This window comes from Populus alba, chromosome 6 (assembly GCF_005239225.2).
Source record: "Populus alba chromosome 6, ASM523922v2, whole genome shotgun sequence".
Classification (NCBI taxonomy): Eukaryota; Viridiplantae; Streptophyta; class Magnoliopsida; order Malpighiales; family Salicaceae; genus Populus; species Populus alba.
The window spans coordinates 10,274,076-10,287,142 of record NC_133289.1 but is presented as its reverse complement, the minus strand read 5'-3'; the positions used below and the strand labels follow the sequence as shown (position 1 = coordinate 10,287,142).

Genomic DNA, 13,067 nt, shown 5'->3' with positions numbered 1-13,067 from the left:
AACACTCTATTTTACTTTTAAAAAAAAAAACTAGTGTGAAAAAGAAAAACTTCACACTGTATTCAAATACAATATCTCTTCATACATAAAACTAAAATATAGTTTTTATTTTTCATAATTTATACTAAATTTGGAAAATATATTTTATAGATTTTTTATAATTTTCTAATACAAGTATATCACTGTTTTCCAAATAAAAAAAACATGAACAGTATATTTTTTTTATATACAAGCATTAACAATGTGAACTATTTTTTTTATATTTTCATAATTAGTAAGTATTATAAATATTTTTTTATAAAGATATTTTTTATAATTGTTAATTTCATTGAAATAAAATTAATATTCAATTATCACTAATATAAAATATTAAGATAATTAATATAAATTATGATTTTAATTTTTCTGTAAACAATAGCTGTAATCTTCTTGTATTTTTTTTTATCTTTTTATGAAAAAAATTGAAAAAGAAAAATTAAATTGTTTTGTTACTAAACATCCTTATGTGTAGGAGGCATAAAAACCGATCAAGGCGTCCTTGCGTTTAAAAAAACACAAAAGGAATCAGTGGACAGAAACGACAAGTCGTTGTCCATTAATAATGAACTACACAGAGTTTAACATGGGCAATAAAACATAAAGCCATTTTACCTCAACTTTCTTGGTCTCTTTGCTCAATTGCTCCAGCAGACAAGCAAGGAAAAAGAAGTGAGGAGGTTGCAGCAAGCCATGTCTCGTGGCATATCATACATAACAGGGTCTCAACTTCTGTCTCTCAGGCGCCTTCCAAATATTGCAATTATTGATGTCAGGTAAAAAGAAAATCTTCCTCGCTGTTTCCTTTTTATACTGTAGGATTTGTAATTATCAAAGTGAAGTTTTGTTTTTTTGTTTTTAATTGTTATTAATGGGGATTTTGAAGGGATGATGAGAGGAGTTATGATGGACATATAGCAGGGTCTCTGCACTTCGCGAGCGATACGTTCACAGATAGGATCTCTAACCTTATTCAAGAGGTTAAAGGGAAAGATACCCTTGTTTTCCATTGCGCTTTAAGCCAGGTTTCTGCCTATCTCTCTTTACTTCCGTGTTTCTTTCCAATTGTTTTATTTTTCTGGGTTCCTATTTCTTAATAGTTTCTTAAAGAATTTGGCGAGTGAGTTTTGTATAAACCCTTTAGCTGTAACAAAGTTCCAAGTTTCTAGGCTTGAACATGGCGATCAAAATTTTTTGTTAATTAACTAGTCATTTTTTATTTTGTTATGAAATTTACCCACAAGTAAACAATTTTTTTTCTAGAATTATCTCGAAATATTTACAAGTTGCTCTTCATTTTAATCCTGGTCAATACCTAGAACATTTTCCAGTGATCATGAATGTTTGTTATAGATGAGATCAGCTCTGCGTGCTTGCCAGGTGATTTGTCTATGAGTTTGAGTCTAGGACAACAGGAATTGCTGTTAATGTTATTAATGGTTCACAGATAATCATTTGTCAACTAACTTTCCAAGATGGTTTCTTAAGAAGCATCTGGAATCAACTGAAGGAGGTTTTAAAAATATACATGCTCCTTGGGTTAATAAGACAGGCATTGAGTTATTCTTAAACAAAATGCAAAAGGGAGAGAAATGGGAAGAGGCTCTCAAAAAAATAAAAATAAATCATGTAGCTAAGTAGAAGGCAGTATATTAGTAGGGGTAAAGGACTTGGAATACAAGGCAATAACAACCTGTATACCCACCATCTACCCTAGAAACATGTGTTTGAAGGTGTCATTATGCTTGGAAGTTGGCAGGGTTTCTTTGTGAGAAAATGGATTATTTCTTGGCAGAGCTGCTCCTTTGTGGAAAAAAGTGGATCCATTCTTGAGCTTTAACCCGTTTCTTTAGCAATTCTCTGGACTTGAATGATAATGGAATTAATTGGAACTGAAAGGATGGAATGGAAGATAATAAGAATTTGGAATTCTATTGAATTGAAAGAAATTGACTCACATGGACCGAAATGAAAAAGATGAGAAATGTTTTGGGTAGATTTGAGGTAACCCGGACCTCCAATGACCTAATTGAAAGTCTGAATATGCTTTACCCTTTCGTATTCTCCTATCTTGGAACCTTAAATAGTAGTCAAAATGAAATACAAATTTTAAATAGACATGACTGAAAGTTTGTAAAGATCTGGGCTAATTGATAGCTTTGACTCCAGCCGTTGAAGTGCTGCTGTTTAACTAATTCCATTGCCAAGAGAAACGCTGTTGTTTGGATTTCATTTTGCTGGCTTATCTTCCACCATTCACGTGTCTACTTCATTATCATTCCTAGACCTACCTTCAAACATTTTCCTGAAAATTCACTTCCTTGTCTGCAGCCGTATGCTTGTTTTCTGTCTAACTAACCCAGACTTGTTACAGTTTCATTATTTTTGTTATAAATGTGGATTCATATTAAAGCTTAGATCTTTGCATTAAAGGCTTTTCTGACTTTGTAGTTTGAGTAGTGTCTCTTGTGTTGTTCTCCTGTATTTAGTTACAATCTGAAACCTTGTCGAACATTTTTTTCTTATCGATATAATAAAAACCATAATTTTTTTAACAGTTTCTTGTCAGCAATGTCGTAATAGTGCATTGATATTGTTCATTGAGTCTACCCAGGGAACCTATCAAGGTCCCATCCTCAAATGCAAGTTTTTGTGAATAGCATGGGATGACTGGAAAGACCTTATCTGTAAAAGGCATGCTCTTGAAAGAAGAGAATTTGGTTGGGTTTTCATGTCGTTTATTAGCTATTATTGGAGGTCATTTAACTGCTGTAAAGCACAATCTTTTCTCTAAAAGATTTGAGCTTGTTTTCGAAGCATGTATCTCACCTCATTGTTTGGTGAAGCTTAATAATCAGTTTAACATGCAGCATAAGACATTAGTTCCTGTCATTTGACAGATTTTGGAACTGTACAGGAGAGCTCCTGGTCTTGTGCACCCTTATTTTTGTGTTTTTTTTTTTCTCCCGTTATAAGCAGCTGAGATTATTGACATACTTGAAAGAATAAGTGATGGGTTTTTTGCTCAGGTTCGTGGCCCGACTTGTGCACGAAGGCTTGCCAATTACCTTGAGGAGGTGAAAGAAGATGGAGGAATAAAAAACATTATGGTATTGGAACGTGGCTTCAATGGCTGGGAAGCTGCTGGTAGACCTGTTTGCCGCTGCACTGGCATTCCCTGCAAGGATGAAAGTGCTTAGATTTCTGATGGAACCATATCCTTGTTGTGGAGGAGAAGGCAGAATATAATTGTATTATCATAAACTTGCTATATTCACCGATTACATTTCAATGTTAAATTTCAACTTGATGATGGGCAAACTACAAATTTGGTATCCAACTTTTGATTAATTTTCGATTTGATTTGAGTACCCTACTTCCTATTTGAGTTATTCACGTTTAAATTTTTCTCTGATGGGGTGCAGTGGTGATACAGTCATCATCTCGTGTCATATGACAAAAAAAGGAGAGTTTGTTTTATTAAATTTTTACTCGAGTACATTTAACTCCTTTCTTCTGTCTTCCAATATGGTACTTTTCTTGATGAAAAAAATATATTGAAGACACGGCTATCATTTGGATTCAGAATGTCCTGTTAATTGTATCCAACCAATGAAAAGGAACTTTCATACTATTTTTTTTTTTTAATTTGCTTAAAATCATTTAAAATTTACTGTAATTGTAATTGTAATTGTAATTAAATTAAAATATTAACAAAAAATAATAAAAAAAAACATTGTTTTATTTTTTTTTTAATTTTATTCTTCAATACTGAGTCTATAGGGATTGAACTTTATAATTTATAATTTATGGAGTTATTTTGATTTTATATAGGGGTAAGTAAAAAAACGAGAAAAAAAAAAATAATAAAAAAAACCGAACCGTGAAAAAAACCTGATTAAACTTATTAGAATTTTGAAAAAATCAACCGGTTCGGTTTCGATATCGGTTTTATAAGCCTAAGACCGAACTAAAAAAAAAATCGAGCCAAACTGGAAAAAAAAACGAGTCAAACTGGAAAATTGAGCCAAAACCGAGCCAAACCGAACCAAACCAGGTTTGAACCAGTTTTTTCCCTAAAAAACGAACTGAATCGAAATCGGCCAGTTCAAACCGGTTTCAGTTCGGTTTTGTTTTTTTTTAAAAAAAAAAAAATTTGGTTTGGTTACTTTTTTTATAAAAACCAAACCAAAGTGAATTTGATCACCCCTAGTTTTATAATTTGAATTGCGAGTTTGATAAGCTAACATGAGTTCACTCAAAGTTTTTTTGATCCTTTTATTTTATTTGAATTCTTTTTCTAATTTTATTATTTAATATTGAGTTAATCAAGAATTAAGTTATATAATTTATTTTGATTTGTTTTTTATAAAGTTATCTTAGTTTCATAGTTTTGCTCGTGGGTTTGATAAATTAACCTATGTTGACTCAAGTTGTTTTTTAGAGTTTTTTTTAATTGATTTTTTTTTTCAATTTCACTTTTGAATATTAAGATAATTGAAAATTAAATTTCATAATTTTTTTTATTGTGTTGTCTACGAGCTTATCATAACATCTTGATCCAGGTTATGGATTTGATAAGTTAACTCAGGTTGATGAATCAATCCAATCTGTTGTTATCTCAATGTTAAAAAAGTGATGTTATTTTAAATTTTTTTTGTTAAACTATATTTTTACTCATCATTTGATTTATTTTTAAACCCATCAAATTAATTGAATTACCCATCTAAAACAATTTAATTTTTTTTACTAAAAAAATTAATTAATAAAGTGTAGATATTTTCTTTTATATATATATATATAAAATACTTGATTAGACTTGCCACCTAACACAAGCCCATCATCTAATGCCAATGCTAACAAGATTATATGATAACCATAATGGGTGTAGCTAATTAGTTGGACTCTAAATTTGATTTTTAAAGTTTACTAATTTGAATTTCTTAAATCTTAAAGTAATTAGGAGGTTTATATGGTCGTTAACTTCAGGGTTTTTGGGTTAGTCGAGGTGTGTACAAGCTAGCCTAAACACCCACGTTAATTAAAAAAAAAGAAAAAAAAAATAAAGATTAAAGATTATATGATTTGCTGGTAAATCACCGATCTTAAACCCTTTAGGATTCGCAATAGTTACTTGAAACTTTAAAACTATGATCAATGATATTTCATTCTTCTTACTTATCGGCCTCAAATTCTTGCAATTTGCTTGGCAGGTTTATCCACTACGAGATGGTTATGTGAAAAACATTTGGAAGAGCATGGGATTTTCGGTTGCAGTGGTGGAAAGTGGTGGTTGGTAGCAGAGAAGGTAAAAAGGAGAAGAGGTGGCAGCTAAGGTAGGAGAGAAAAGTTGATAATTTTATAATTTTAATACTTAATTACTTTGGATACACTAGAGTATATAAATTTATCAAAAATATATAGGACTTGGAAAATTCATTGTAACACTAAAAAGAGTTTACTATAAATTGTAATAGTGGATTAATATTTTTTTCCCTTCACCAAATTAGTCATTAAAACAAAGCTCAAGGATAAAATGGTTTTTTTCATAAAATTCATTTGTCATTCTCACTTTGAGCGACGGTATAAAGTATATTTATTTTTTTTGAACAGTGAAATACTTTCACTACCCTTAAAAGAAAACAAAATTAATTTGGACTTGCTTTGGAGGCATTGTTGTATTTTCCTTTTTCTTAGCACAATAAAAATACAAAATTACCCTTTGTCTTTGAATTAATTTAGGCTTGCTTTGGGGGCATTTTTGTATTTTCAAGTGACTTCTTTTGTTATAACCATATTAGTTAAGGGGTAAATTGGTCTTTCATAATAATAAAAAATACTCAAAAAAAAATTATCAAGCACGTAGGAGAAGTCGCAATTCTTTATAAGATGTGTGGGCCGTTATACAATGATCAAATTTTTTTTTTTTCATTGTGTCATTGAATTCCTCATGACATCCTTTTTTTTATCTTAGAAAGGAGCGTGTTAGGGTTGATGGATGAATTGTTGGAAACTATTTCTTCTTTTTTTTGCTATTTTTTCTCCTTAGATTCACTTAGCATTTAAAATTTTAAGGCAGTCCTCATATTTGAATATATTTGGGTATCAATTCTTATTATTTTTTAATTTTTAATTTTTATCCTGTTGACTTTTTTATAATTTATTTCAGTTACATTCCGTTAATCAAGATTTTTTAAGCTTGGTTAGTTTCTTTTTTTATTCTTGTTTATTTTATGAATTTTCAATTGTGTATATTGTGCAATAGAGAAATTGTAAATTTGTAGCCATTTTCATTATAATTTTTTTTTCCTCCAAAAAAGATACTCTTAAATTACATGACATCAAAGAAATTGTCCAAAAAGGAAGAAAATAATAAAAGTGTAAACAAATATGAAACGCGGTCGTTTAATGTGATTGACGGATCTATATAATAAAAAGAGAAAAATCATCGGAATTCGAAAGAGAGTCAAACTCAAATTGCAGACCGATCCTGTCCCTGCTCTCTCGCGTACCAAACAGATACCGAGAAGAAGAAGAAGAAGAAGAAGAAAAAGATGGTAAAGTTATAATCGTCCTCCTTCTTATTTGATTTCCATTAATTTAGTTGTTCCTTTCTGCTTGATTAATTTTTGTTTAATTTTTAGGTTTGCGTAGCGTGCTTGTTACCTCTGTTCCTCGTCCCAATCGTCAATCTGTTACCCTTGATCTTCTATTTTCTCAAGGTTACAACCAACGGAATTCTGCTATTCACTTTCCATTTAGTTTTTATATATATTTTTAAAATTTTCTTTTTTATCTCAGGGAAAAATATATGCGCTGTTTGGATGGGAATACAGGAAACCAGAGAGAGCTCCTCCAACTTGTCCTTATAAGCCCCCTGCTTCCAGTATTAACACTACTAACAAAGTCAGTCCACTTCTTTTCTAAATTCACTTATTATCATCTGTAATTTGAGAATTGTGTAAGAAATTATGATACCAAGTTTTTGGTGTTCTTTTTCCATGCTAATTCGCTAGATTTCTCCTATTGTTGCTTGTTATTTTGCAATAGATGATTACTTTTAACTTTATTGCTATCCTTGTGCTTGCCCTGGAAAAATGATTGTGGTTGGATGGTTAGGTGTGGGCTTGGCTGTTTAGGGTGTGATTTTTCTTGCTTGTTTTGGTGGGTATTCTGCTTTCAACAGTAAAAATTAAACTAGGGTCTTACATGTTGTAGCAGGTGGAAGCGGAAGGTGAACCTGTTGCGAAACCTGTGGCAGTAGGAGATGGAAAGCAGGACTGAATTTGGAACTGCTTTTATGTGCGTCAACATCAGCTCTTGAGGTTTTTCTTAATGCAACCTAAGGTCTCTGTTAGATATAAAGTATTCTCATGCTACTCTCTGTCTCCGTCTGTCTCTCTCAATAATGTTTGTAACTGAGATTTCCTCAAGCTACTGCAGCGTCAAAAGTTTGAATTTGGAATGAACATCAACTTGGCAATTTGTGTGACTGTAAACTATTTTTTGTTTCATTGACAACTGCAGTTTTTTATAGACTTATCTTATATTGATCCAGGTGAAGCCTTGTGTTGACACAGTTTAGATAATTATATTCCTTTTTAAGGGTTTGGATGGTGAATTTTGCCATAGCTCTACACAGAAACAACAAAACTTTCAGAAGATACTATTCAAGTTGGATGATTTATCAACGTGCTACATAATCAGCATTTCTCGGGCATTAGATTTGTATATAGTTTTTTTTAACAATCATATGACGGGGTTAGGAGGAAACAGAAATCACCTCCCCATGTGTTGTATTGAAGTTCTCGCTACCAGAACAGCCACCTTTTGTGTTAAAAGAGGAAATTGCATGCGTGGGTTTAACCTCTTACGATCAACTTGATTTCAGAAATTAGATAAATAGCAATTGCCAGAGAATCTGTTAAGTAGACTGTTTTGATTGATGGGAAAATTCGATAACCTTTATAGAAGCTCGCTAAGAACTTCGAACTTTGAAGAGGATTTAACTGAGCAAAATCGGGAAGAAGTGTGGAAGGAAACGAAATAGAGGAGCACTGAAGTTTTAGGGAATCCGTTGTGAAATGACCTGTCACCATCTTAAATGTGCACGATGATCTGCCTTTAGTGGAATGGTGAACTAGCAAGTCCGGAACAGGGAGCCTAAACTGGCAGAAGCAACATGCATGTTCTGTTTGACAATTGGAATGCTTGGCAAGATTCGACCGCAGCTCACAGTGTTGCAGTTTCCAACCAATTGAAAGTGATCCTGCACCATTTGGATTGGGTAGGCTGCACAGCACCGTTAGTGTCTATGAGGACTGCTCAAGGTGTGGCCGTGTGAGACATTGAAGCGTTATCGTTTCTTGTGTCCCGTGTAGCACTCCATTAGTGAAATCTTATTTTGTTTTTAGAAAAATAAAGTAGCGATTTTTAAAATTTATAATATCAATTTTGGTGGTTATTATTTAACAAGAATTAATTGAGGGATGCTTAAATTTTATAATTGTTTATTTTTTTCTATTATATTATTAAATAAAACTGATCTATTCTATTGTTAAATAAAAAATTCTTTAGATAAAAAAGTAATTATCATGAATTGAGTTTTATAATTTATTTTGATTTACTTTTATAAGATTATCATGATCTATCTTAGAAAATCATACCGGTTTGTGCATTTATTTTTTTTATATTATATTATTAAATAAAAAATAATTTTATAAATAACATAATTATTGAAGATTAGATTTCATGATTTATTTTTTATAGGGTTATAGTGATTTAAAAAAAATCTTGGTATTGAGTTCATGCTCGATTTTGCAAACGTTTATTTTTTTTTATCATATAATTAAATAAATATAGTTTTTAAAGAAACAAAGTTATTAAATTTAATGAAGTTTATAATTCAAATAATGAAGTTCGACGAGTTAATCTAAATTAACTTGGGTTGATTCAATCTATCATTTTTAAATTTTTTTTAAAAATATTATCTTGAAATTTATGTTTTTTTAAAGTTTGATTTTAACTAGTCAAGGTCATGCCCCGTAATAATTATAGTATAATTAGAAGGTTTTAGATTTGACTAAGTTTGATGATATTGATAAATATTTTTTCTTAATCTAGATATTATTTCCTTACAAATAATTTTTTTTTATCCTGCCGCAACGTGGAAAATTATGTAGTACCTGCCTATACCAGAAAGTCCACAAGCAGAAAATTTGGAGATTGAAAGTGCTACAATTTTCACTCAAACAAACCCACTTTGGCACAATATTAGTGGAAAAAGAAAAAAAACCATAAACAAACAAACTGAAGATTTGAATTACATGTGTGAATCTTACAATTGTATAAAACTTCCTATTTCCAGAAGTAAATTCGGCTTCTCAGAGCTTCCAGTATATGCCCAATTTGTGCAAGACGCCCGAAACAACTGCCCAGAATGTGATTTGTGCAAATATCACATGCAAAAGGGTTCCTACCCTCTCCGAGTGCCATACATCGTTGAAAACATGTTCTTGGATCCAATAGACCTGTAAGAGATTTTCTCTTCCATTAAGGCAGGTGCTATTTCAAGAAGTTAAAATCGTGCAAGTGATTGTTAGAGAGCTGAAGCAAGCCATACACAGAGATAGAATTACTTACAAGTGTGCTGTCTGGAGACTTGTAATACCATCCATTAATAAACCCTTCAAAGATACCCTGTGCTGCCATCACATAAACAAGCATTGCATTCATTCCTATCCACTCCAGGAATAGAAATGGCGGCCTCAATCCCCAAACATCAATCTGTTCATGCAATGCAAACAAAGTGACGGGCCAGTCATTCTTGAATCACATAATTGAAATCCCAAAACTGTATATGGTCGGTAGTGTTTTACCAGTACATAGAATCCAGAGAATACAATTCCTGCAGCACCAGCTGTGAAACAGACGTAGCTGAAGCTGTAGAGCTGTTTGTTGATAGGAATAGCTGCACAGCAAAGGAGGAATTAGCTTTCTAAGTTCTGTTTTGATCTTTATATCAACATTTTAAAATCCCACACAGATAATTTTTCAGAGTTTGGGATACAATCGCAAGGTAATTGATCTCACCATCAGTGAAATGAAGAATATACATTCAGTAAGATAAGCTTGCAAATGATTATATAAAAAAGATGGACTTTTAGAGCACACATCTACGATACTACAAGCTGGAAGCAGGAGAAAAGAGAGACGAAACCTCCTATTGAAGCTAAACTCTGCTCGAGTCATAACTAACCTTCAAGCGGCTCCAAACTGGGTACTGATAGAGATGATTAATGCCCCAGACTTCTCGATCCACATAACCAACACCATTGCATGCAGGTCCTAAATGCCCTCTCATTCCACATTCAATCTGTAATCAAGTCATAACTAGTCGGGATCAGAGACTGATTTCAGTTAACAAAAGCCAGTTCACATCTTCTTGAATCGATCTGTTTAGTAGTTAACTTCATACCGTGTATCTGCGTCGTTCATGGTCTTGGTCGACGGTGAAACTCCAGTCCGGAACATAAAGTGCAAAGGTTGTGACCATATAAACGACAAAGGAAATGAATCCCGCAATCCTAAATTGCACAAGGTTCACCATCAACTTATAATAAATAGTTATCTACCACGTAATTTCACTCAATGCAGTCAAAAGTTGGCTGAACTGAAACGGCAAAATAGCAAATGATGTTGTTCTCTGACATAACCTATGTCTGTGTAGTTGTTCTCTTACCATTGCCATCGGTATGCTGTGAAAATGGTAAAATGGCCAGGCTCTTTGGTTTGTCTATTCTTGGGGATTAGAGCCTCTATTAGAGCTACAACCATGTACACCAACGCTATCCTCTGCTCACAGAAAACGGAAATAGAGATTATGTCTTTATGTGCTAAATCTTATAGAAACGAAGTAAAATAGGGAAAACATAACCTGAAGAATGCCAAACCAGCGAATAAGTTTCATGTCGACTCCATAAGCTAGATCATTAGGAGCATGCGAATACCTCCTGTGTTTGTGTTTAAGAATTATCTTAATTCATAAACTTAATCTGTTAGATATAATATTAAAAAACAAGTTCAACTCAAAACCTTAATATGTTAGAAAACAACGAAAGTACCATACCTTGCAACAGAGCTCCCCAAAACAGAAGCTTCAGTGTCCTTAGAATTATCTTCTCAACTGCATCTCTCGTCTTCGGAATTCTCTGAAATATTAAGATAAAGAATTTATACGAATATTAGACAAGATATTGCAGTATAATATTTTTCTAATCGATTGAAATGTTATTTACGAAGCAAACTATCAGAACTGGAATCTGAAGTGGTTGTCATGTTTAATTTTTTTTGGTGAAGTTGTGATCATTAACAAAAGCTAATTGGGGAGATAAAAATACTGTTCCTGTGGAGGATCTACTCTTAGCTAGAAATAAATAAATAAATAAATAAATAAATAAACACACATTAGCTATTTTACCCGTGCTGTCATGGGTCGTAAATTTGTCTTTTAAAAAAAATTCTTGGTTATACGAACCATTTCTTTTTTTAAAAATCAAAATATAAATTAAAAAATTCATGCAGCATCTAATAAAATAAATTGATAATAATTTATATAAATAAATAACAAGTAGTTAACAATAAAAAAAAAAAATCTAAAAAAATTTAGAAATAAAAATAGATCAAGATATTTAATATCACAATACGAGTCATTTATTAGGTTATGTTTAATGAATTTTATTTATGAAAACTAAATCTGTAGTAGAAATAAACACATGCATATAATTTATTGAATAAAAAAAATAAAAAATAATTATGCAAAACTGCATATATTAAACATATTGAAAATAAATAATTTTTTTAATTTTAAAAATAAATTTAATCTATATAAAATATTAAAAAAAATATAGATGAATCACACTAATTTTATAAAAAAATCAAACACACTCAAAATAATAAAAAATAATCATTATTTCAAAAAGGCTATATAAAACAAAAACAAAATTAACGTAGAAGGGGTACTAACTTATGAAAAACTTTTTTTAAAAATACATATAAAAAAATAGTAATTAAAAAAAATATAAAAAATAAAAAGAATGAAGCCAAGTGTTGTGGGTCTTGGTAAGATAGGCTTAACTCTTGGCCCGCAAAAAAAGTGCTTGCTCAAGCTTTATGTTTTTTTATTAAATTAATTGGGTGGACAACGTGTTGTCTATCCCATTCTTTGGCAAAAATAATAGACGACGCGTTGTTTGAAATTCCCTAGAATTTAGCCATATGTGGTTGGAAAAAACGTGTTTGCTGGGTTTTTCTTTCAGAACCCCATTTCCAACCTGTTTTTGACTTAAAATATCTAGAAAATATCATAGGAACCTTGTTAAATAAATCCATAACCTCTAAAAACAAAATAAACCGCATCAAAACCCAAAATCAACTAGAAAAAAAAATTCTTGAGCTTAGATCTCTTTTTTCATGCACTTTCAAGGTCTAAAGACACCTAATTTGAACTCCTCTCATCATATGAAACCATTTGATAAAAAAATCAACTATTTTGATGGTTGTAACCATCATAACAACAACTTTCTTTTTCTAGGCTGAAATTCGATGAGCCTCTCTCTCCTTACACAAAAAAAAAAAAAAAAAACTGAAAAATTATAAATATGAAGTTTGGTAATGAAATTAACTTTTCTGAAATTAAAGGGATCAGTTAACTAATAGATTAAAAACATGAGGGGCTAAAATGTATTTTTCAAATAAATTTTAAAAAACTACTTATGTTACCCGAGTTTTTCACTTTAGTCCTATCTTTCAATTCAACCCTTCTTTCTAAAAACAATGTGCATTTGGGTGCTTAAAAAAGCTCAATTATGTAGAGTTAAAGTTTCAGGACCAAAATGAAAATAGAAAAAACACTATTATAATCTATAGTTAATTGTGAGAACGAGAATAGTAGAGGGATCTATAATAAAAGAGACATGTTGATTATATTATAGGCAATTGGAACTATGTAATTAGCATTTTGACCTATCAAA

The 13,067-nt window shown here is 31.3% G+C and overlaps 3 protein-coding genes across 4 annotated transcripts; 2 read left to right on the top strand and 1 right to left on the bottom strand.

The window, feature by feature from the left end:
- The first annotated feature begins 638 nt into the window (after window positions 1-638).
- On the top strand, window positions 639-3,407 carry LOC118048346 (dual specificity phosphatase Cdc25). The gene is made up of 3 exons (XM_035057974.2): window positions 639-812; window positions 923-1,061; window positions 3,066-3,407. Exons 1-3 carry the CDS (start codon window positions 730-732, stop codon window positions 3,234-3,236), a joined length of 393 nt encoding a protein of 130 aa, XP_034913865.1. The 5' UTR covers window positions 639-729; the 3' UTR covers window positions 3,237-3,407.
- Window positions 3,408-5,186: 1,779 nt separating this feature from the next.
- Window positions 5,187-7,593, top strand: LOC118048347 (uncharacterized). Its single transcript, XM_035057975.2, has 5 exons — window positions 5,187-5,328; window positions 6,556-6,593; window positions 6,681-6,758; window positions 6,838-6,942; window positions 7,255-7,593. The coding sequence occupies exons 1-5, from the start codon at window positions 5,187-5,189 to the stop codon at window positions 7,318-7,320; spliced, it is 429 nt and encodes a 142-aa protein (XP_034913866.2). The 3' UTR covers window positions 7,321-7,593.
- A 1,742-nt stretch (window positions 7,594-9,335) lies between these two features.
- Window positions 9,336-11,419, bottom strand: LOC118048278 (uncharacterized). 2 transcript variants are annotated; one of them, XM_073410134.1, is made up of 8 exons: window positions 11,165-11,419; window positions 10,973-11,071; window positions 10,778-10,890; window positions 10,514-10,622; window positions 10,295-10,411; window positions 9,915-10,006; window positions 9,679-9,822; window positions 9,336-9,566 (listed from the first exon to the last, which is right to left on the bottom strand). In XM_073410134.1, coding segments are annotated over exons 2-7 (465 nt in total). In that variant the 5' UTR covers window positions 11,006-11,071; window positions 11,165-11,419; the 3' UTR covers window positions 9,336-9,566; window positions 9,679-9,821. The 2 variants fall into 2 exon arrangements, with proteins under 2 accessions (XP_073266235.1, XP_073266236.1); XM_073410135.1 differs by having other exon boundaries at window positions 10,973-11,048.
- Between the last annotated feature and the right edge of the window lie 1,648 nt (window positions 11,420-13,067).

Excerpts from the sequence above, each read along its gene's own strand:
- LOC118048347 (XM_035057975.2), top strand. The coding sequence starts at position 5,187 with ATGATCAATGATATTTCATTCTTCTTACTTATCGGCCTCAAATTCTTG. Across the intron at positions 5,329-6,555 it reads TGCAGTGGTGGAAAGTGGTG|ATACCGAGAAGAAGAAGAAG; the intron begins GTTGGTAGCAGA and ends CGTACCAAACAG. Across the intron at positions 6,759-6,837 it reads TGATCTTCTATTTTCTCAAG|GGAAAAATATATGCGCTGTT; the intron begins GTTACAACCAAC and ends TTTTTATCTCAG.
- LOC118048346 (XM_035057974.2), top strand. The coding sequence starts at position 730 with ATGTCTCGTGGCATATCATACATAACAGGGTCTCAACTTCTGTCTCTC. Across the intron at positions 813-922 it reads ATTGCAATTATTGATGTCAG|GGATGATGAGAGGAGTTATG; the intron begins GTAAAAAGAAAA and ends GGGATTTTGAAG. Across the intron at positions 1,062-3,065 it reads TCCATTGCGCTTTAAGCCAG|GTTCGTGGCCCGACTTGTGC; the intron begins GTTTCTGCCTAT and ends TTTTTTGCTCAG.
- LOC118048278 (XM_073410134.1), bottom strand. The coding sequence starts at position 11,005 with ATGAAACTTATTCGCTGGTTTGGCATTCTTCAG. Across the intron at positions 10,412-10,513 it reads ATGAACGACGCAGATACACG|ATTGAATGTGGAATGAGAGG; the intron begins GTATGAAGTTAA and ends ACTTGATTACAG. Across the intron at positions 10,007-10,294 it reads CAGTTTGGAGCCGCTTGAAG|CTATTCCTATCAACAAACAG; the intron begins GTTAGTTATGAC and ends TTTGCTGTGCAG.